General features: G+C 40.5%; 1 protein-coding gene across 9 annotated transcripts in view; it reads left to right on the top strand.

The window, feature by feature from the left end:
* dip2a (disco-interacting protein 2 homolog A) overlaps positions 1-24,337 on the top strand; it is a 107,963-nt gene that overhangs the window by 69,788 nt on the left and 13,838 nt on the right. For 5 of the 9 annotated variants that reach the window (XM_042494194.1, XM_042494197.1, XM_042494195.1 and 2 more), the window contains 16 exons: positions 6,129-6,398; positions 8,691-8,828; positions 9,883-9,924; positions 13,506-13,625; positions 14,650-14,847; positions 15,088-15,179; positions 16,695-16,805; positions 17,802-17,925; positions 18,012-18,121; positions 19,049-19,151; positions 19,828-19,892; positions 20,354-20,447; positions 21,065-21,184; positions 21,328-21,442; positions 22,392-22,531; positions 23,971-24,107. In XM_042494194.1, coding sequence (XP_042350128.1) covers positions 6,129-6,398; positions 8,691-8,828; positions 9,883-9,924; positions 13,506-13,625; positions 14,650-14,847; positions 15,088-15,179; positions 16,695-16,805; positions 17,802-17,925; positions 18,012-18,121; positions 19,049-19,151; positions 19,828-19,892; positions 20,354-20,447; positions 21,065-21,184; positions 21,328-21,442; positions 22,392-22,531; positions 23,971-24,107 — 1,979 coding nt within the window. The remainder of the gene's footprint in view (positions 1-6,128; positions 6,399-8,690; positions 8,829-9,882; positions 9,925-13,505; positions 13,626-14,649; positions 14,848-15,087; positions 15,180-16,694; positions 16,806-17,801; positions 17,926-18,011; positions 18,122-19,048; positions 19,152-19,827; positions 19,893-20,353; positions 20,448-21,064; positions 21,185-21,327; positions 21,443-22,391; positions 22,532-23,970; positions 24,108-24,337) is intronic. The other 4 variants (XM_042494200.1, XM_042494199.1, XM_042494198.1 and 1 more) reach the window with 2 other exon arrangements.

The following is a 24,337-nucleotide window of genomic DNA, read 5'->3' as shown; positions in this document are numbered from 1 at the left end:
CTCCCATGAGCACTGGAGTGTAGGATGCTGACACGCTGTTGTGTCCAGTGGTTGACATGATGTTGCCAAGCATTTGTTACTGGAAAGAAATGTGCAGTTTGATGAATGCGTCCATTCTTTATGACTATAAAGGGCTCAGTTCTCACTGTTGTGTTCCCAGGCAGACCTTCCCACATGAGTTGCATAATGGATGCATAATCAGATTTTTAACATAGTCTCAAAATGTCGACCTTTTGCCGGCTTTTGTAGCAGTTTATACTGAGTGGGCCTGTTAATCTGTTAATGTTGTCATCTTACTGTAGCTTTTTTATTGCGATTTCTTTTTGTATTGTTAGTTTTGCCAACTGCTTCCGAAAGAAAGTGTTTAATCTTTCATCAGTCAGTAAGATATCCATGCAAGATTTAATGACACAAAACTTGCCAGTCTCTCAAACACTGCAGTGGCTTTATCATTGGTGTCTAACAGTTAATTGGTGGGGGGCCCTAGAGCCCCGTGTCATGGGTAAAGAAAGAGGACACAGCGGTGGAGCGAGTAAACGGATTAAGAGCTCAGACATTGGGGTTTGAACAGGAGAAGGAGGGGGCCTCTTCATGGTTGTTTCAGTCACTCTGAGAGATCTCCTACAATCTACTGGGATATATACAGCTAACAGATCCACAAAATCACATACTGTACAAACAAAATAATCTGGAGCTCTGCTTTGTTTTTAAGGCTTATAGCAGCTGCAGGTGTTTGTGTGCACACATTGGCATAGTTATGTTACTTGTTTAAACATTTCGTTGGGGACTTGATTTCAAATGGTAGACTTCATGAGATTACTTTAGTAGAAGTTTATCCGGAGCCATAAAGTTGCTAAAGTGATGGATTTAGTGGATTTTTTGGCAACTGATGGCACTGTGGGTAATATCCTGATGAACATGTCCCAGGATTGTTTGTATCTGTATTTAACACAAATACACATTTATTGACTTTCTCCTTTTCCATCTTTTATCTTGCTAATCTGCAGTGGCTGGTTTACATCTGGTCACGCAACGTTTCTGAACTCTCCCTGTCTGATTGTGAGGAACCAGTAGTAATGTGAGCAAAATCGTTTTTATACTGCCAGACTTGTCATTCAGTCCAGTGTGGCGTGATTTGATGGTACAAGCTTCAACAACATACAGTAAATGTAACTATTGTACAGATCAACTTTTATATATATAGAAATATACAAAGAACATGCAAAAAAAACCCCACATTTTTCAACATCTAATAGTGAAGGTCTTCTCAAATGTACTTTTAGTTATGGTAGGAGCATTGCCTTAAGAATGGCAATGTTTGTCAGATAGTTGTTCAGTCCCCTACTTTGCTACAGACTGACGTAACACAATAGCTAAATGATCTATTGCTATGAAATTTAGGACAGACATTTACGGTCTCCAGAGGATAAAGACCTGAGACACATGCTGCGTATTTTACTGCCTGAAAAATTCAAGGCACATTGGTTGCGCGCTGGGTGCTTACTCACGTGCCAACTTTCAACCACGTAAAAGCAAGTTGCGCCTGACATTGACAAGCAACCATAACCAGCTAACCATACTGACATTTAACATCTACTAACCAGAAATCCTGAGTGTGGAGCTGATCTTCTACCAGGCATTGTTTCTAATGATGTATCAAAATATTGTCCATGGGAAAGATGTAAAGCTCTGGGTAGCCCTGCTGTAAAATGATTAACTTCTCACATGACGTGGTTGCTGTGTTCCAAAAGTTGAACTAGGTTTATGTCAGAGTGCAGCTGTTGTGGCCTAAAAAACAGGCGCATAGGAAAGTTTGCTCGCTGCGACAGCATTGCCCACACCTTTGAGCACACCTTTTGTGTGTCTTCATTGACAACAATGGATTTGAAAGTGCAGACAATGGAGGATAAAGAGGATAAAAACTAGAAAAATATACTATATGTAGGAATTGTCAGCTACTGTATCAACAGCATAAAAGAAGTTGAAACTCGACCCCAGATTTGCTATAATTGCGGTTTTTGGCACTGTGTCATCATTTTTTGTAGTTTCTTTTTGGATATTTGCTGCTTACGGTCTGGCACCTGCACACTGTGCCAAGGAATGGTTCGAACATAGCAAATAAACAGAAAATCAGAAAATAAAGGCAGATGGCACAGTTGCTGCAGAAAAATACATCCCACACACTTTTAGTGGGTTATAAGTGATGATTGAGAGGGATTATTCTTAAATGACTCTATACATTGTTTTTTAGGAAAACCTTACGTATTATATACTTAACATCATCAACATTTTATCATGTGGACATTAGTATTTACGTCAAAGCACTGCTGTGCCAAATACGACCTTACTCTTGTCCTCAGTAATAGTAAGCAACAAATTAATCTTTAAAAGTCATTTACCATTTATAATACATTGATGAAGTATAGGTTGAACCTGGATGTTCCAATATGCAGGATGCCTTTTCTACATAGTCAGCAGTGATTGTCACGTTCAGGCTCCAGCCATTATTAAATTGCTTCAGTCAATGGGAATGAATTGATCATCCATATAAACTAGTTGGTGATAGAACACCTCAAGCTTTTAACTACTGGGCTGAAGCTTCATTAATATCCGTCTTTGTTTGTTATTTTTGTGCACTGATGAAATATTGTATTCAAGCAGAGCTCTGTCTCTATTTGGGTTTCCTCTCTTTTATATCCCTCCCAAACTCCAAAGCCCCTCTCTCTGCTTGTCTTTCTCTGATTCATTCTTTACTATCTATTCTTGTTTTTGTTTGTGTATCTGTGACTAATACATCCTTTTCTTTTTCACTTTCCTTCCCATTCTTTCCACCTCTCTATTTTTTACTTTGCATTTGTTCTCTGACCCCCTCTTTCCCTCTCCCTCTGTGCAACTGTGCCAAGGTTACCAAGATTGGGAGAGGGAGGCGAAGGAATAACAAACAGAATCATAAATGTGAGCTAAACCCCATGAGTCTGCTGGTTGTAAAGACATTAAATTCTAGCTTGTTATAATCAAACCTCCTCCAGCCTCCCTCTGGCATCCTCTGCAAGGCCACGAGAAAGCTGAAGGAAGGTAACAGTGATTTTTAGAGTCTTGCAATTGATGGGGTTTACTTTAACTGCATACTGTGTATGATTAGAAGGTAGATTGCATAAAGGCTCATTAGTATAGAGAACATTATCAGGCATGTGCTGATCACACACACAAGCTTAATCTCTGTTTTCTAAATGTCTCTCTCATCCCCTCAGTGGATTTTGGATAGGTTTTCCACATCATTAAAGCTTTGTTTTGTAAAGTATGTTCAGAGACTATAAAGCAATATTTTAATATGTGTGAGTGAGTTTTGTACTTTCTATGAGTTGTCGCTGTTTACTTCCTTAATGATGAATAATGGGGAGAAAGTGTGACCTTTCTTTGTAATTTTGGAAACAGTTGTTTCATTTTCTCATGTGGGTGATGGCGAAGCCCGTTTAGGTCTGTCATTGCACTCAGTTCTCTGCAAAATACAAATCTCAGAGTGGCCAGCTCTTGTGTACCTCGATCCTGTTGAAAGAGCAGACGTTCCTGGGAGCTTGGCAGATGAAGTGGAATGTGTTAACTTTGAATGATCCTTACCTTGCTTTGAAGTTCTTCCTGTTTGGGCTATTTTTGCTGAGACCACATGCTCACAGCTGCCTCAAGGGAGGGACAGCAAAATCATCAGTGTCTGCATTTGAACCATAATTACTTAAGCATACCCTACACTGAGTGAAGTCTAATACTAACGTTATAAAGGAAATTTGGTCAGACAATTTCAGTAATGTATGTAATGTTTGCAACTGCAGGAATGCCATTATAAGAAAATTCTCGTGTCTTTTTAGTCTTGAACATCGTTATTCTTGAGGACTGTAATCCAACATACATGAGATTTATAAGTTCTTATAAGTGCCCTGTTATAGTTACTGTAGACATATAAGTTTGTATAATTTGTACCATAACGTAAATATTTCTCTTAAAGGGACAGTTCATCCACAAATCAGAAATACATATTTTTCCTCTTACCTGTAGTGCTATTTATCAGTCTAGATTGTTTTGGTGTGAGTTCCTGAGTGTTGGAGGCATCCGATGAAGAGATGACTCTCAAATATAATAGAACTTGATGACACTCAGCTTGTAGTACTCAAAGCACCAAAAAAGAAAAAAAAACTCAACAGCAATGTCTGTTTTCATAAATCATGACCAGGTTACTCAAGATAATCCACAGACCTTGTTGTGAACATTTTCATGAAATTACTATTTTTTAACTGCCGAACAACAAAATCCAACTGCATGACTGTGTAGAAGAAGGCATGCATCTTCTGCTAGCTTATATGGCACCACTGAGATAGCTAACATTACAGCTCAGCTGAGGGTGACACCATTAATGTGCTATCACTGCCATGAGCCTCTCATCCATAAGTAGATACATGCTTCCTTCTACGCTATGATATGGTTGGCAGGTGTAGTTCGGTAAACAGAGAATAGTTCCTTCTTGAAATTGCTCACAGCAAGGGCTGCGAATTTAAACGAGTCATTATGTCTGGAAAGACACATTGCTGTTGAGTTTTCAAATGTATTTTTTTTGACTGCTTTGAGTAAATTGGAGTGCCATTTAGTTCCTTTATATTGGAAAGAAGGCAGATATCTCTACGGCTGATATCTCCAACGCTCTGCAACTCACACAAAAATAATCTAGACTAATAAATACGTAGCTAGGGCTGGGCGATATGGAAAAAAGTCTTATCACAGTAATTTTTTCATATCAGTCGATATCGATATATATCGCGATACGCATCAAATCACTATTTCTGTCAAGCTTAAAGGTTCCCTTTTACTCCTAAGTGAGATATTAAGATATCATAAGTATAATTTTGATTTGAATATTTATTTTCTGTCAGACATTGAACATGACAGATGTACTGTAGAACAGGCATCACCAACTGGCAGACCTATTCAACTAAAATTGAAAGAGGTCCAGTTACTAAAATTTCCTCCCAGCAAAGGTCTGAACCTCATACCTAAAATTAATATCATGATTTTTTTTTTTTTTTTTTGAGCTTGTTTGTTTTTTGCCCTCATAGTTCAATGACACAATTTCATGGTGACCATGGTAAACATATGATTCATTATTATTATTTATTAAACTTTCCAGCTTTATATAAAAATTAAAAGTTCCATCTTAAACAAACTTCAGGTGAATTTAAGCACATTGTGCTGATCATAGGCAAACCTCTGTTGACTGTGGGACTCTGACTTGAACTTCTGTGAATTTTCTGTGAAACATCTTTGCTAATAGTCATTTTACTCAGGAAGAAAAATGACTTTTGAGTATTAGTAAAGTAGTAGTACACTTTGGTGCTGTGAGAAGAAGCTCCGCTCTGTCTGTCTGTCTCACTGCGCTGCTGTCGGACTATCAGCTGTTTGAACCGCAATGGTGAAAAGCTGTGGAAGCACATACAACTTGGTTGTCAAACACTGAGCTGTATTTTCCACGGTGCTATTCTTATTATCATTGGCTGTTTTTGTTGACTGTCAAAACATGGCTTGAATGCGTTCTATCAACTATGTCTCACATTTCAATCGAGGAAAAGTTATTTTACGATTTATATCGTTATCCTTTCATCAGCCAGCCCTATAAATAGCACAATAGTAAAGAGAAAAAATATGTAAATTTGTCCTTTTAGAATGATGCCTTTGCTAGTTTTATTCCTTTGATTAAACATATTCAAGTCCACTTTCAGTGTGTCAAAAGACAACCTCTTGTCAAAACACTCTGGTCTGTCTTTTGTCAAAGTCTATCACACTTTACTATTCATATAGTACACATATAGCTGCAGTTGGCAACAATATGCTGAGTGTTTGTGTGGCAATCCAATATAAAAATACATACTCTACCAATGAAGCCATAATACATCTAACGACAAGCACCCCTCAGCTTAACAACTTCCATCTCCATCAAAATCATCTGCCGCTTCTACTCGCTTATATGTACCCTCTCCAGTATGTATAAGTGTAATAATGTATCATCAGCATATCATCTAAATCCTGCAGCCCCATGTCTTTGTCCACTGTTGTGACGCTGCCCTGTCTTGACCTGTCAAACACAGACACCTCCTCAGCGTCAGAAGACGAGGGCTCGCTGCGCCGGCAGGGACGTCTGGCCACCTCCACGCCCTACCAGGGCCACGGCCACCCAGCCGTTGAGCACTGGTTTAACCGTGTCATCCAGGGTTCGTCCACTTCATCTTCCGCGTCATCCACCTCATCCCACCCGGGAGGGAGATCCGTTACCACCACCAACACCACTGCCCACGCAGCCCTCAACGCCAACGCCGCAGCTACCGCACTGGCCGACCTTATGGCACACACCCAGCTAGGTCAGTGGCACACACGCAGTCTCACATGGCATCACATCACGGCTGGTCGATCTGTTATGTTCTTGTCCCCTTTTAATTGAAACAGCGCTCTAATTCCGTTAGAGGTGGTTGTGGGCTTAAGTTGTGTTGTAAAACTAGAATGAGGTTTTCACGGCAAGCAAGGAAAACATATTAGATGCCCCAGATTGTTTGTACAGTATCCCCAGTGTGCTGGTGGAAGATTCCTGATTAAAATTTCATTGTCTTCATGGTAAAATTACACATTCAGTCCTTTAACAAGCCTGAGAACCCACTTCTTACCTGTCTGGTTTTGAATTCCTCCATCTCAATATAAACATGAATAACATAGTCTGCAGCCGTTTTTTTTTTTTGTCTTTCCATCGTCTAACATTTGCTGATACTAGCAAAATTTTGATGTGCTTTATAATTGCCAGCCAACTAGAATTTCTGTCTTGACAAAGGTGACACTTTAACCTGTATTCTGTTGCTCAGACAGTTTTTCTAGAACTGTAGCTCAGTCGCAGGCAGACAGCGATGTCTTTAACATCTGCTACTACCAAAGCATATCTTCCTGCAGATACACACAATCACTCGATGAGACAAGACAAAGGAAACAGAGTTTTAATTCACGTCTTTCTAATTAGTCGTCTCTGTCTGCCATCTCACTGTCATTCAGTCGTGTGAAAGGGCTCGCAGCCACTTCCCCCGTCAGAGATACTCCTTCCTCGTTGCCATGCGAGTGTCACAAGCTAGTTAATGAGATTCAGTGGATTTATCTCCATCCGTCTCACAGTGAAGTGTGATAGTGTCTTGCTTGCGTGTGTGTGTGTGTGTTCATGTGTGTCTGCACGTGTTGCTGGCAGAAGGATATCCTATTAGGATGTAGCAGTCTGATTCCTGTCCAGCTTGTCACCCCTCAAGGTTGCTGTCATAAAGTTGCAGCAGTGACTGGTGCTGAATGGAGCTGTTAATAAATCTCCCATATATCTTGTTCCTTGACCCCTCAAGCTGTCTGTCATTCACTTTAGCAATAGACAATGACTAGCAGGCCGTCAAGCATTAATGAAATTACATATCTGTGCTGTGCACATGTTAGATATAGTTGATTCAATGCCTGTATAAGTTATTAGGTTCAGCCCCCAGTTCTCTGTAACTACAAACTTACATCAATTTCTTTAGGTGTTACCATAGCACTTGAGTGTTTATAGATTAACATTTTAAGCCCAGTTCCCATCACACCACCAGCACCTATACTCCCTTCAGTTTATGAGATACACCTTTAAAATCTAATGCAATCCAATACAAAAGCTTAGCCATAAATGCTACCTTTACGAAGATGGTCAGATGTTTTTTCATTGAGGTTGTAGTTTGCAGTGGTGTTGAACTTTATATTAAGAGGTGTGTCCAATGGGTTGCCCACCCCATTTACAAATATGGGTATAACAATACATCTATCAAGATCAATATATTGATTCGGTGATGAACAATCCAAAAGTATTGATGCAAAGAGAAAAATCAATGCATGTCCACTGTTTCCCACAGAATTAGATGGCAGACCTGAACTAATTATGTCAGAAACACATTTCCATATAGTACAGTCCAGTACAACACCACCACTCGCTACAATTTCAATAATAAACAATTACGGTGGTTGAATCAGTACTTCTCTGACAGTGTAAACAAAAAAACCATTATGATCTTTCTAAATGTAGAATTTGGGGCAAATCTGCTGTTTTGGATTGCTTTCAACTGTATAGGTCTAAATTAAGTGGCCAGGGAGTGTTTACCTCATGCTATTCAAACATGTTTGATTAATTTCCAGGTGTTTTGGCGTTTCCCATAAGGGGTAATGATTTGGTTTAAAGAAATCTTTGCAGTAAATTTTAACAGACCTGTGAAATTTCATTGTAAGAATTTTTTAAAGCTAAGCACAGAAAATGGGGACAAATGGAGGCCGTCACAATGTCCTCAGACTTCCCTGTTAGTCATACTATTCAAGAATCTTGTTCTTTGTGGATAGACTCACTGAGTGGAATAAAAGCTGCTGAATAGAAACATTCATTCATTATCATGGCAGGTAGTTAAAATGGAGGTAAAATGTAAAATCCTTGTTAAAACATACTCTTCTGCAGTTAAAGACTCTTCACTTACAGATAACAAAGCCCTCATAATCACATTCATAAGCTGTCAGATCACTTTGATTGCAAGCACATGAATTACATTTTCATTTACGATAGCCCAAAGTAGGCCTGGCGTTTGACCTTTTAACCCCCAACGCCCCACTCATCACAGATAACCACTCAGCGCCCCCCGATGTGACGGGGCTGTCAGAGCGCTCCTCGCTTCATGCGGAGCGGCCCCAGGTGGCCTCGGTGCGAGGCGTTTCCCGGGGCTACAACCACCACACCAGCGTCATGGAGACTGCAGATGGTGAGTTTCTTACTTGCACACACACACACACACACACACACACACACACGCACGCACAGAATCACAGTCACCTTTTCCTTCCTCCCCTGCTGTCTGTCCCTCTGTCTTCTCCATAGTCAGTCTGCCAGTCAGACTGACACAAGCTGCTGACTGACCCTCTTGTGTTGCCATGGTAACACTTCATCTCTCCTCCCCCCAAAGACACTACCTTGATACATAATATTTCATTGATGCTAATAAAAACACACAAATGACAATGATTTATAAAGGAACATTGTTAACTATTAGTCCTAAAAAGGAAGAAGATTCATCTTTGCATCAGAGTTGTAAACCAAATTATCAGACGTGACTCTGTCCTGGTCATGATGTTAGTGAATCAGTACATAAATTAAATATGGCCAAACATCATTCATCATTCACACAGCAGTCTAGTATGCACCCAATATTGCCAGCAGTTTGCAGAGGAACCATCGTTGTCTTCAGAGAGTTGCCATAGATGACAGTCTGGTCAAGCAGCCTTTAAAGCAGTGCCAGTGTTTTTCTGTCACTCTTCCATCTTCGTTCATTCAACATCAGAGCTAAAATGCTGCTTTTAATTAATGTCCAATGTTTTTAATAAGCTATCAGCCAGGAAACTGGAACACGGCTTCGGCAGGGCTATTACCTTCCTGCCATCCATCCTCTGTCATTAAGAACGTATGCGTCGTCTGGGTTTTCACTGCTAATAAATGCTAAACCAGCCCCCCTTGCTGACACATAAAGGGGAAGGGAGTTAAAAGATGTGAATAGCGACATTTTTATCCCTTATGTTTGGCTGATCAAGATGTTTCAAACCCACGCTGCCTATGCAAGTTTTCCCACATAAGTCATTATAAAAAGGACACAAACAGCAAGACAGCCAACAACAACAGCCTGTGTCTTAGCGCTTTATAAGCCTACTCTCACCTTTTGTCTGGCTGCTGGTAGATTTCTCTATCACACATTCACACGTTCACATTCACACTCAAAGTTAGCAGGACTGTTTCATTGACATCCTGATGTGTCTCTCCTCCAGGCTGTGAGTGGAGAAGTGAAGGATCCCTCAGTTTAATGGATGGTATTTATAACTGTTCTTCCAACTCTATGGCAGTCTGCTGTATGTGCACTCTGCTGCGTGTGCATTTGTGTTTGTGTGTGTTTCTGCCTCCGCCTCCACTGTCAGGTCTAGCACTTGTCCAAACTGTGTGTGTTTTCCAAAAATGTATGCAAAGCTACAGTGAATTCAGTCCTTGGGTTCCCGTGTGTGTGTGTGTGTGTGTGTGTGTGTGTGTGTGTGTGTGTGTGTGTTTGTACTGCTGAGTGTGTTGCAAAGGCTTTACCATTTATAGCATCGTAAAGCAATGTCTACCTATATACCTTCAAATTGATGCTATTGGAGCAGTTTGTGTGAAAAGACCTTTTCTATGACAGGTGTAGCTATTCACTCAGGGAATGTAAATAATTAGCATGGAGACATACTTGTTTGTGTGCCCACACTGAGACACTAAGACTTCTCAGTTTATGTTTTTCACTACACTCTGTGACACAAGCCTGTTAGCCTGTAGCCACACAGTGGGTCCTTTGATGGCAGCCATCTAGTGTTGTTGCCATTTTAATAACAACACATAGTTTTGTAGAAAACCTGCCACACAGTAACTGTGATTCCATCTGGAATCACAGTGACGCTGAATATGTTGGTTTCCTAATGCAGCATGCTTACTATGGTGCAGTTTTGTCGACAAATCCAGTGAAAAGACCAAAACCAACAAAAAATCCCACTAAGTATTTTCTGTATATCCAAAGTCTGATACTCTTTTGTGCCATAGACCTCAATTGTTGCCCAAAAACTATTAAAATCACAACAGTGAGCCAAACTGTTGCGCTGGGTTACATGTTTATTCATCATGATAAACATATGCATTGTTGTTTATTTTGAACCAATCCAGCATTAATCTCTATAAACAGATTCTGCATATGTATACAGAATCTGTCTGTGACGGGACAACATATTGATATAGAAAATTTTGTGGTTTTTGTTCTGAGTTATATTGACCGTCCAAGTTATATTGACCAATCACCTTTGAACAGAAGGTAAACAGTCAGTGTGGAGAGGCAGAGCACATTGGACGTGATGCAGTTTTGGAACCCATCAGCCATCGTTTGAGACGAGTGAGGTTTTAAGAAACTTTTTAAAAAATGTGTTGGCATTGATTTGTTTGCAGGTATTTGTGAATATAGATTAGCCAAAATGACCAACACACAGAAAAGGAAGTCTTTGCTTTAAAATCCGCATGCTACACCGGATCAGCTAGAAATATTTGAGTAGGGATAGCTGCGACTGGATCAGCCATGCACCCACCGACCATTAGTCCTCAGTCAGTCCCCTTCGCTCATTGTTCCAGATGCGAAAATTTGGAGAAAATGCTAAGTTAGCATTTACCTAGCTGTGAAGTGTTAGAGATTAGGGTAAGGGTTTCATCTTGTTACTTATAAAGTAAATCGTGTCTTTATCTGTAATGAATAAAGCAAGTGGATGGAGTGAATTATCCTTGTGTTTGGCCTCAAATTTAGTCACTACAAGTGGCTTTGTAGCACAGTTCAACTTACTGTGGGGTTAGTAGGTTTGTCTTGTACTGGTGGTGGGTGCGGTTTGAAGGGGCATGTTGTGTAGGCTGCAAACAGAATGTGGCTGCAGCTATACATGTCTTGAAATATTGGCCCTCGCCCAGGCCCCCCAAGAAAGCCGCTCAGCCTTGCTTCCAGTTACTTCCTGTGACCACTTGTGGTATTGCTGCAAAAAAATTCCCTGCAGCCAGAAAAGCATTTTCTCCATAGCCCACCAATATAAAAGAGACATCTGTAATATAGCACAGGACACCTTGAACTGCTGTAAGGTCAATTATGACTCTTTCTATTATAAATTGTTAATTCATGGTGGCTTTATATCAGTAAAACCTTCCCCAAGTAGCCAGAAATTGTTAAAAAGTCCTTTTCATCAGCAGGAGAAACATACTGCGCATATTCAGTGGGCTGCATACTGTGGAGGTAAACCCAGAGGTGAGGAACTTTTTTTGCATATGCACCAGGCAAGTCACTCCAATGGAATGAATAGGCGCATCTGGTTGTAGTTATTATTATTTTTATACATCTATGCCACCAGAGGCTTTATAGTTGTCAGACCAACACACGATGGGTTACAATATTGATCTAACATAAACCTCCCCTGTGCTGCAAACACCTACTAGAGCCCCAGATGTTCAGTCCCTAACAAATGCTCCTTCATTTTAAATAACTTTTGATTAAAAACTGTGCGACTATGCTGTTTTAGGAAATTACTTTCTAAAAATGACAATACAGCAAATTGTGAACCTTTTTGAAATAATTACGACCTCAGTAGGAACAGATGAGCTTGGGGCTTAGAGAAACAGACAGGCGAGGAAGTCAAAAATATGAAGAGACAGACTAATACAATGTTAGTTTTGGTCTTTCCATGGGATTTCTTAACAATAAGAAAAATGTAGAACAAGGGCAGCCTGGTGGTGAATGCAATTCTGTTTGTTGTACATATTATTGCGAAGACTTGGTGTGCCATTTTCCTCCCAAATTAAACAAGAGCCAGTGTTTGCTACAGTAATTTGATGCTGTGGATGGATAAATTATAAAATTATAAAATGTTAATTATAGTCATCATCAGAGGAGGGTCCTGGTTGGCTGTGATTTTAATGATCTAGGCGCTTCAGTAGGTGGGGTTCAGGGCCCTCAGATGTTGCCCTGTGTGTCTGGGGCTTTCTAATTGGCCCATCAGGTGCGCCGCTGACCCCCACGCGTCTACTCCCAGTACATCTGTCCCTACATGAGGAGGCAGCAGAGGCTGTCTGAGCCGGGCTTATTATAGTAAGATATATCAGGCAGGCAGCGTGCAGCTGTGGCCCTCATCTCCTGTGACTGTCTGGAATGTCTGACACAGACCACCCCTCCCAAACTAAGTATGAATTCATGTGGAGGAAATGTTGTCCGATGATGATTATAGTTTGCACATACCCGTGTCCAAATTCTTCGTCTGTTGTTTCTCTCCTTCCCTGCTTCTTCATTAATGTCTTTACAAAGCCACATTTCTCTAAGCAATTTCAACAAGCACATCAAATGACATGCATGTATTTTGACTTGACTGTTGGTTTCATAGTTGCAGAGCATATGCGAAACAGACACCTTTTGAGACACCTCATGAATTCCTTTACTGCAGGGAGGGCATCGTTGTTGCTAGGCAGCAGGCAAGAAGGCTCCTCTTCCTCTGATTTATGCAGCCTCTGAGGTTTGTCAGTGATTTTAGAGAGTACTGAAGGACTGCTACCTTTGACCTCCAGATGACTGTAGAGGACCTCGAGGTCCACTGTTTTGTCGTGCTACAGTGTGAGTGACAGCTGGTTGTCCTCTGTGACGCATCAGAGCACCACACTGACCTTTTCTCTTCTCTTTTCTTGTCCTCCCCTCATCCATCTCCTTCTTACTTCATCTCTCAATCAATTCGTCTGCATGTCTTTTCTATACATTTCCAACCCACCTATTCTCCATATCTGTATATCTCTCCATATCCTTGCCTTGCAATGTTTATTTCCCCCTATCCTTTTTCTTTTCATCCCCTCCACTCTCATTGTGTAGGTGTCCCGGTCAACAGTCGTGTCTCCTCCAAAATCCAGCAGCTGCTCAACACTCTGAAGCGACCAAAGCGACCGCCGTTGCGAGAGTTCTTTGTTGACGACTTTGAGGAGCTTTTGGACGGTAAGCCGTCCTAAAAGTAATTACATTGCCTCTATTGAATCAATAAATCATGAAAAAAAAGCATGCCTCTTTCTGCAGTGTGATCAGCCTACTGATTGTGAGTGTTCAACAGTTAAAGTCAGTATTTGATACAAACACTGCTGCTCTTTTGACTGTGACAGCCACATCAGAGTTTTCCAGCTCCAGTATTGGTAATTTAATGAAATTCATCTTGCAGCGGAGATAAAAATGCCACATTGACCTCGCCACGCCTTGCAGATAAATAACCGAGGTACACTTTTAGATCAGTGGTTGTTATTTTGTATCTTGGTGGAGCTGAGACCACCAGGTGTGCTGAGGGACACACACAGACACACACACACACACACACGCACACACACACACACTGGACCAGCCCTGTCTAACCATTTCCTCCATTCCAACCAGCCCATCATGGGTTTTGGGTGGTACTCTGCCAGGCTGAATAAACACTCTGAAAATGAATAAGCTGCAGGAATAGTAATACATCAGCAGGTAATTGTAAAGCTTCCCTGAGTCTGGCACGGAAACTGTGGCACGACAAACCTCGGTGGTGCACGAAAACACACAGAGCTGAAATGGCAGCAGGCTTAACACTATCTGTTCCTGATAGGGGTGTTTTATTTGGCGGGGGGACATCTCGCCAGCTCAGTTAAACAGCTCTGAACTCCACTCACCGGGGAGTTTAGGAGAGTGTGAGGGGAGAATAGTGACGGAGAGATGGAAGTCAAATAAAAGAGCAGGTAGGGTGCTTGAAGGGAGGGTTGGTGACAGATAAAAAGAGAAAACCTGTGCCTTTCAATACGTTTCTCAGGAATTGGTATCTAAGGCAGCGAAGACTGATAACGACAGTACTCAGCTCACATTTAAACCTCCAGATTTTCCTCCTCCATCACTCCCATCTTAGTGTCTTCTCAGGAGAGTTTTGTGATTCACAGACACAGTAACAAAACAGACATACACCGAACCACCCTCACAATGATGCCCTTTTCTCTTTCCCATTCAGTCCAGCAGCCGGATCCCAACCAGCCAAAGCCAGAAGGCCAGCACATGAGTCCCTTGGGAGGAGAGCCTCTCGGGGTGGTAAACAACTGGCCTCCCTCCTTGCCAGCAGCCTTACAACGGTGGGGCACCACTCAGCCCAAGAGCCCCTGTCTGACGGCACTCGACAATGCTGGCAAACCCATCTACACACTAACCTATGGTAGGAAGCAACCTGTGTGTGTTTGACTCAGCACTCACAAAACAATTTGACCTTTTGTAATCCATTCTATGTGGATTTTCTCCGCAGAAGTAATGGACGAGGAAGTGTCTGTCTCTGCATAACTTAATTTATAATTTGCCGTTATACTCAGCTATTTTGTATGTGTTTGTATGTTGATTTAAAGGTCTGGGATTGTGGAAATTAAATGAAGTATTTGACACTTTATGTTCACCTCTGTAGGTAAACTATGGACCCGCAGTCAGAAACTGGCCTACACTCTTCTTAACAAGCTGAGCACCAGGAATGAACCTTTGCTCATGCCCGGGGACAGAGTAAGTCATGAGATAAAACTGGTGGTTAGTTGCATGTCACAGTCTGCATTTAAGGCATTTAACTGAGGCTCCCAAAATGATATTCAGCAAGGGAAAGACTGTATCTCTCTGAACCGAAGTAGTGTTGAAAATGAATTTAGATGAAAAGGACAAAGAAGCAAAGTTGAATTCTAGACCTTAAATTAAGAAAATATTATTAACATATCAGCCAAATCAAAGTCCTAATACTTGTGATTGCTCCCTTACAGAAAGTTGAATGGCAGTGTCTTGTCTTCAAAAGTACAATATCAGTACCTCATTACAGAGAAAAATGCTTACATGGATCAACAAGACAGAATCATACCTACACCAATGTAGGTGGCCAATGGTCTTTTCAGAAATGACAACATATGGAAAAACAATTAAAAACCCCAGTAATTCTATTTCTTTTGCTTTACTCCATGATATGTTGCCTTGCGGCGACTCCTTTGCCTCCAGCTGGATACCTTAGGCTTCTGCTGTGAGCACATTGAAATCATGATGGGAAAAAAAAATCAGTCTCTTCCAGCCTATGGAAAATGAAAGAAAATGAATATACACAGCGCCTGAAGTTGAAGTCATCCTTGATAACGCCTCGTCACGTAATGACCCCGTAATGAAATAGCTGTATAGTGTTTCGATACAGTCAATAAAAGTCAGTAAATGGTGAAGTGATCTGTTTGATTACTTTATATTAATGTAATAAATATACAAATGTCAATTAGAAAGAAATAGGAAAATGGTTTTTCATTCATTAATTCATTCATTTTTATTTCAGTGTCATGCCTTTGTGGCCCATCCCACATGGGATTACAAGTCACCATTTTTCCACAACCATTTTCTGGTCTTGCATGTACAAAACAAATTGGGGAAAAAAGCAAAGAAAGAAAAGAAACTCAAAAGTAAAAACAAAATGAAACAAAAAACATCTCAAATGAACTACTCACATGAAAATCTACATTCAAAGTGATTTAGTGTTGGTTAGCTAGCATGATTGCACAAGGATTCGTAGTTATCCTAACATCAATGTTGCGTACTGTAAATCAAATGTTTTTTTTGGGGGGGGGCAATTTGTCTTTGCTAGTAATAGGTGGATATACATCAATGTCTCTTCTCAGACATTTTAATTTTGGGGGAAAAAAACAACCAAAAAAACCTTAAATTAAAACTTAAATGATCAAACAATAATTTGGCACCAGATACTAGATCTCAGCTTATCACACAGAGATCTTTACTGTGTACATGAATTATATTCAGCACAATTTTCCATAGTACTATATTCAGTATTTATTATCTAAAAAGTGTGCAGTTTAGGTTTAGTTTGGTTTTGGTTTTGTTGTTTTTGAATTCATCCGCATATAGTGAAACCCACATAGACATAGCAGCCTACGAGCCGCTTCCACTGTAGCTTTAAGGGAGAGCAAGTGTTTGGTTTCAGAATCTTTTGGGAACTGCATAACATTGTGCCATAATAAAGCATGTCTACTTCAACTGCAGGTTGCACTTGTTTTCCCCAACAATGACCCCGTGATGTTCATGGTGGCCTTCTACGGCTGTCTCCTGGCAGAGCTGGTACCTGTGCCTATTGAAGTGCCACTGACCAGAAAGGTAACGCTAATACAATCTCCTGGGAACGTGTTGTCATTTTTAATGTGTGCTACATAAACATTGAAGTGCAGTAGTGACCCCTGCTGGACATCTGACCCCTAAATAAGACCCTCAAACAATGTTTCCATTTAGATATTTACGTTCCAATTCCAATATCCCAGAATATGTGTTTGTACCACAGAACATCTTCCTTCTTGGTAATGTGTTGAAGGACTACATCCCCAGCAGCAGCATTATCTTTTATAGATGTTCTAATTACAGTGTTTTGATGCATCGCAGTTTCTAGCACATCCATCAGCTCAAACTGAACCAAATTTCTCCCAAAATTAGTTACACTGACTGAATATTAATGCCTGTTCTTGTTTGCCCTTTATAAGTATGCTGTTGGAAGACGCTGTGCTATAATTAATGAGATTTGAGGGAGGTGAAATGATGTGTAATTCCAGTCAAAATATTAGATCACAGGCCAACTGTTCTCGGGAGTCAGAAATCATTCGCTGACATTCTTCCTCCCTCTCTCTCTTTCAATCCTTCTTCCTTTTTCCATCCCCCTTTTCTTCCTCTTTCTTTGTCTGCTTCAGCCAGTATCTTACATTTCTTCTCGCCTTTCTGCACAGTATGGTTTGCACAGCACGAGTCTGGCCGTAAGCTAATTTACACAGCCAATCAAATATGAGTGAGTGTGTGTCAGATCTTGGGCTTCATTCCTGCCACGATTGCGCTTTGATGCTCGGCGGTGGAGTTTTTAATAGTGATTGGCCGTCACTCTGCTTTCTTACCTGCTGCTTCTTTGATGTACGATGCTCTGAGGTTTCCTCTTTAGTCATCATCCTTCTTTCTCTCCCTGTTACAATTCCCACAATCCCTCAGAACGTCTCAAAGCTTTCATGTTCCGAATTATATAGTTCTTAATAGTTGATTGTTGTGTGACAGGCACCGTTTGCCAAAGTTTTTGCTAGTATTGACTCCTGTTTTTCATCTTTTTTGGTCCCCCAGGATGCAGGAAGTCAGCAGATTGGCTTCCTGTTGGGCAGCTGTGGCGTCACATTGGCACTGACCACTGACGCCTGTCAGAAAGGCTTGCCCAAAGCACAAACGGGGGAGGTAGCCACTTTCAAAGGTACAGTCTGTTTTATTTTTCATTTTGACTGTCGTTCTGTATAGTTTCATTTGGATTTAACTGACTTCATGTCTCCATCTCTGCAGGCTGGCCGCGGTTGCTGTGGTTTGTGACGGATGGAAAACATGTCGTGAAGCCTCCAAAAGACTGGCATCCTCCAATACGGGAAGCAAGTAATGACATCGCCTACATAGAGGTAAGTGAAGTTGCACTGATGTTACCAGTGAAGCAAATATAGATTTCTTACATATATTTATATTGTATGTATTTTAATATTTTTTGAGCTGTTAATCATTGGGTATGGGGGCATTCAAGATTGCTGCATTTTAATAGTCATGGACTACTCCCAAAAAAGTAGTCATCTTGTGGATTAATCGCAGGAGATATGCCATACTTTTATATCCAGTGACAATGATCAATCTTGGGCTTTGAAGCCAATTTGACATAGTGGCCAAACTGTAGAATTACAACTCTGGGTCAGAAGTTAGACACTTGGCCAGCAGGAGTTAGCTGCTTGGCCATATAGATGTGTAACAATAACTAGATAACTGGACCCCAAGATGGCACCTTTTCAGTCCAATGAAGTTGCTCACTTGGTGTATAGGTACAGGTCTACTGCTGCCCTGCTCAGCTCATAGACTTTACATTGTGATCATATCACAGATTTTCACTTTTCTTGGCTTGAATAAAGTTTTACAAATGTAAAACCTACATGGCGCAAACACACAACAGAAAGAGTTATAATTAACTGTGTTTTGCAGTTCGAAGTGTCCTGTGAATGGTTTTACAGACATCTCTTCGGGGCTCTCTGGGGAAAATATTTTTCGAGTACCAGGGGATTTCTTTTGTCTCAATACCAAAACGGGCCACTGGGAAAAATTGGTAGCAAGGTTAAGTGGCGTTCTATGTTATCTATGTTAAACGACAATTTAAGTTATGTCCACTGTTGGTTGTTAGAAATGGACAACAGTGTCGAACAGTGATTTTTTTTTTATCGTCAGTTAGTCAGCTATTCTGCGAAAACCTTATTATAATCCATGTATATATAATATACATATAATCCATGTTTCTTTTTTTTGTAATGAAACTGGTTAACTTTTTGTTCTGTATTTCCTGCATCTAGTATAAAACCAGCAAGGAGGGGAGCACCATGGGGATTACAGTGTCCCATTCAGCCATGCTGGTTCACTGTCACGCACTCACACAGGCCTGCGGCTACACTGAAGGTGAGGAGGACATTCTGCATCCACCCAAGTACCCATCACTTCATTTTGCTCTGTTTTCTCCATCATCCATTAATTCTGCTGAGACTGAAGAAAGCATCCAGTTTTTGGTGTTAGCATGTGCTAAAGAGAAAGAGAAAGAGAGGACAGACCACTTAACTGGATGTAGTAATGATATAATGTAGGAATATGCATTAAAAAGTACATATTGGACTTGATTTTAAAGTTGGTGTGTTTTGTTCTTTGCTCTACTGCAGGTTAGATAACGCAGAGCACATTCATTGAATAAACCTAATTTGAAATCTATGATATTATAGAATTTCCCCTTTCTGTTGCTTACAGATCCTATCAGTGTGTAATTACAGTCTAGTTTGATAAATGCAGCCGTTCGGCTGGTTGTGTTTCTTGCTGAGAACGTATGGTACTTCCTCTCCTCCAGTGTCCCAGTTTTGCTCTAAATAACTCCTAACTGCACCAGCAGCCCCTGGAGACTCTCCAGGTCTGTTTCTGAAACTTAGTTTGGTGCTTCACTCAATCCAACATTGCTACAATCAGGATTTACTCATCATTACACAGCTTACTTTATGTTTAAAAGTAATGGGATGATGTGTGTTTGCTCTATTGAAGAATGTCAGATTAAATGTCTCAAACTTGGGAAAATCTCCCTTTTCATTTACAGCTGAAACCATAACCAACGTCCTGGACTTCAAGAGAGAAGCAGGATTATGGCATGGCGTTCTTACTGTGAGTGATCTTTTAATTGTCTGGTTAAGATAATTGGAGGGTTAGAAATAGAGCTGGATAGATTCATAATCAGTTTGCTGATAAATGATATGATTTATGTGACTGACATGTTCCCTATGAGGTCATTATCAATACATAAATGCATTCAAACTAATGACGCCCTTAATAAAAACACATCGCTCATAACACAAGTGTTTTATACCTGTAAAAATATTCTCTTTCTTCCAACACATAAAACCCAGCTGTAATTAACTGGTTTCAGACATACTGTGGAATTTACATACAGCTCATATATCATGTGCTCTTACATGTTTAAATACTTAAATTAAAATAAATGCTTTATTTATACTCTTTGCGGTAAGTGATAAAATCTTGTCATGACTCGCAGCTTGTTTACAGTGACATCATGCATTTCTGACATATTTTGTTGCTTATGTGATGCTTGTCTGTTCTCATGACAGAGTGTCATGAATCGAATGCACGTGATCAGCATTCCTTACTCCCTGATGAAAGTCAACCCTCTCTCCTGGATACAAAAGGTGCACACGTATAAAGGTGAGGGTTGATTCAACCTGATGTTACTCTGCTCACTGCATCTCAGCCCTATGAAGAGGAATTTAATACAGGATAAACAAACTTAAATGAATCTAATTGTAGGGTAAACCCATTCATTTGTTGCTACTGTAGTGCATTAGATTTCACTTACAAAGCTCACATTCATAACAGCACAGGTTGTTTACAAGAAATACTTTGACAAAAATGCTTTGGCAGCTTGCTTGATGGTGAAATGACAGTTTACCCAATGTGTTATTATTGTGTTTACCGTCTGTATGCCAGAGTGAGTCTGTTTCTCATCACAGTTTTGATTCTCAGTGCACATTTGACAGGGGAGGATGGATTAAAGAAATAGTTTGTTGGACTCATTGATTTCTAATTCAACTGTATTAGCCCACTGGAGGTCGAGGACAGGAGGCTTGCTGTGCTAAATAAAATTCAGCTCCTTTCTGGTCCAAGCTTTGCTGAGTCACCTGTTGGCAACTGAGTCAGATGATGCTGCCATTTGCTGTCAGATTTTGTGATCTGTGATTGGCCGTCAAGCCGAATAACAGGGGTGTTGATTGGGTGATTCTATTGTTAAGCCTGTCTCTTTGTCTTTGTATCCCCTTGCACAGCACGGGTTGCAGTGGTGAAGTCAAGGGATATGCACTGGTCTCTGCTGGCTCAGAGAGACCAGAGAGACATCAGTCTGAGCTCACTGCGCATGCTCATCGTTGCTGATGGAGCTAACCCATGTGAGTCCAACTGCTGATTCTCGTTAATAAAATAACCTCTGTAAACACCCTGAAGCCACAAGAGATTATTATTGATTAATTTTGTTTGTGTTTGCTTGTATATCAGTTTGACTGCCACCGTATGTGTATGTGTGTTACCACAGGGTCGATATCCTCCTGTGACGCCTTCCTCAACGTGTTTCAGGCACGTGGGCTGCGACCTGAGGTGATCTGTCCATGTGCCAGCTCTTCAGAAGCCATGACTGTCGCCATCCGCAGGTTAGCTGCTGTTACTGCACCCCATAAGAACAAAAGCAACCTGCCACCACTTTGCCTCACTGTGCTGTTAAATCACACTGCATTTGCAACATTAGCTGCATTCTGCAGGAAGAGGAGGGAGATATGTGCTTCTTTAACATGGGTACAACGTGTAGGATGTCTCAGCTTTTTGCTGATCACGGGGCTCAGGCCTGGAGAGGGATTGGGGTGACAGACAGACTAAAAACACATGCTTCAAATAGGCTGTTTTCAAAAGAGGAATGCCTTTTTTGAGAAATGAGTGACACTCTAGAAATATTGTAATGGATCCAGAGTCTTTATCTCACAGATTCACACAGTCGTCAGTTCTCCCAAAACCATATGCCTCCTTTTAAGGTGTCGGTACTGCTGTGATAGAGACAGTGTACTAAGGCCATCCACTGCCTTTGAACCAAGATAGAACTGGCATCCTATGCTCTGTTTGCCACTGAAAGCAGAGGAAATGAAGAGGTATTCGTGATAAATTAATTTAACTCAAGGTTCCCATGGTAATGGAAAACATAGAAAAGTCATGGAATTTGAAAAAACTCATTAAAAGGTTTGGAAAAGTCATGGTATTTTGTTTTTTGAATTGTTACAGTAATCTTTTGTGGATAACCTTCAACTCATTGTAACTTAATGTCAAATGTATTTGCTGCAGCTGTGGACATAGCGTAGCTCTAATATGTGTTGATGTGTAATGTTTTGTTAACCATTTTGTCATTATTTCACGTATGTGAGTTGCAATTATATTAGAACCAAGTTTGAATCTGATATGTTTAAAAAACACCAACAAGTGGGGCAAGAAAAAAATGTTATTATGGGTCCTTGAAAAGCCATGGAAAAGTTTTGAATTTTTTTCCAGGAAAACCTGTGGGAACCTTGTAAGTCTCTCCTTATGTGACACTGTGTTTGTGTCTATGTCCTGCAGACCTCCAGAGATGGGTGTTCCTCCTCCAGGGAAGGCGGTGCTGTCTATGGGTGGGCTGAGCCACAGTGTAATCCGTGTGGACACAGAGGAGAAACTCTCTGTCCTCACAGTGCAGGATGTGGGACAGGTCATGCCTGGAGGTAAAGTACACTCTGCTGCAGTTAACGAGTCAAATGCTCAGGACAGAGATGAAAGAAGGAAGATCTATATTGACACCACTTTCTGTCCCGAGAGACTTGAGATGATATTACTTGATAAACTAAATGGTTTCACATGGTTTACATGTTGACACTGAATTTTTTCTTTAACTATCTCAAGCCCTTTGCATGGGATTATTCTAACCAGGGGACCTCTTAATATGAAGTAATTCTTCTGTGATCTCAATCATGTGCGAATTTGCCATGTCCATAATTTGTTAAATAAAAATTCTACTGCAAATTACCTGCCATATTTCACAAAAGACGGAGGTTATTTGATATATCAGTCTTGCGGGAATTGTCATCTCTGTAATTTGGGGTTGTATTTGAGTTTTTTGTTTTGTCCGCACCTCTTTTCTGCCTCTTTCTTGCACAGGAATTACTGTAAGAGGGCTGTGGTGGCAGTTATGAATAAAAGTTTTGAGAGCAATTTGGGTGCAGGAGGCTACACAGGATGGAGACCCATTTGCTGAAAGCCTGAACTCAAATCCATTAGAAGAACAAAATCTTGAATGATGATTAGATGACAATGTGTGGTACAATCTGTTCTGTTTGTTTAACCCACAATTGAAATATAAAGAATTACAAAAGATTGCTTGCATCATAACCAGGGGATATTGTCAGTAAATACAGACTTTGTTTATGCTGTGCAAATGTGCCACACAAAATTAAGACATGGGGGCATAATTTCTAAATTACATAAGGTTCCCTGTTAATATTAGTCCTGTAAGAATAGGGCTTTATTCAACTGCTTTAGTAACATCGGATGATATTTATATGCTAAAGTTGAGGTAACAAAGTGTTTAAGATGTTAGGCAGCTCAAAGGCCTCTTGTTTATACTGTAATTTAATAATTAAAACATAATTACAAAGCACTTTTATGACGATAAAAATAATAATTCATCCAGTTAAATAGTGAGATTTGGCTTAAATTAAATTTAAACATATTTTATGTAAGGAATTTTCAGCGACTATAAACAGTATCGGCAGGGAAAGCAAAAGTGGAAGCCAACCTCAGCTTGACCTCTGACTTTTCTCATTACTGTATTTGCCTTTTTCTTGGCACTGAGTCTGAGATTTTTGTAACTTCCTCTTGGATGTGTGCTGCTTACAGTCTGGCACCTGTCTGCTACTGTTCATAAATTCCTGACCTCAGCTGCGTGTTGTGCAGGAACATCCTGAAAAGAGCAAAATCAGAAGAAAATGAGAAGGCAGAGGGTAGAGTCTCTGCAGACAAATGCACCGCCACACATATCTAGTGGGTTTCAAGTGATGATAAAGAGGGGTTACTTTTGCCCAAACAGGAATCTGTAAACTAATTTAGACATGATATTTTATTGTCCCTAATATCCCACCCTCCTGTCATCTCTGTGTGTCTCCAGCTTTGATTTGTGTGGTGCGGGTGGAGGGGACGCCGTATCTCTGTCAGACAGATGAAGTTGGAGAGATCTGCGTGAGCTCAGGTAGCTCGGGTGTAGCTTACTACGGCCTCCCGGGCATGACCAAGAATATCTTTGAGGTCAGTGTCTTATTTCTGGAACTGGTCAGGTGTGAAAACCAAAGTTTCTGTAGATAGTGTTTTAACTTTGTTTATCACTCAAATCACTGTTTAACTGCTGCTGGATAAAACATATTTACATAATTCAGTATGCAACAACATAATTCAAAATATCAAACTGTCAGGAGAAGGAAAAGATTGAGTTTTTTTAAACTTGGTGATCCTGAATTTTTTCACGTAATAAAGATTGA

The sequence above is a fragment of the Plectropomus leopardus genome, chromosome 10 (assembly GCF_008729295.1).
Source record: "Plectropomus leopardus isolate mb chromosome 10, YSFRI_Pleo_2.0, whole genome shotgun sequence".
NCBI lineage: Eukaryota > Metazoa > Chordata > Actinopteri > Perciformes > Serranidae > Plectropomus > Plectropomus leopardus.
This window is presented reverse-complemented; position numbering and strand designations above follow the sequence as displayed.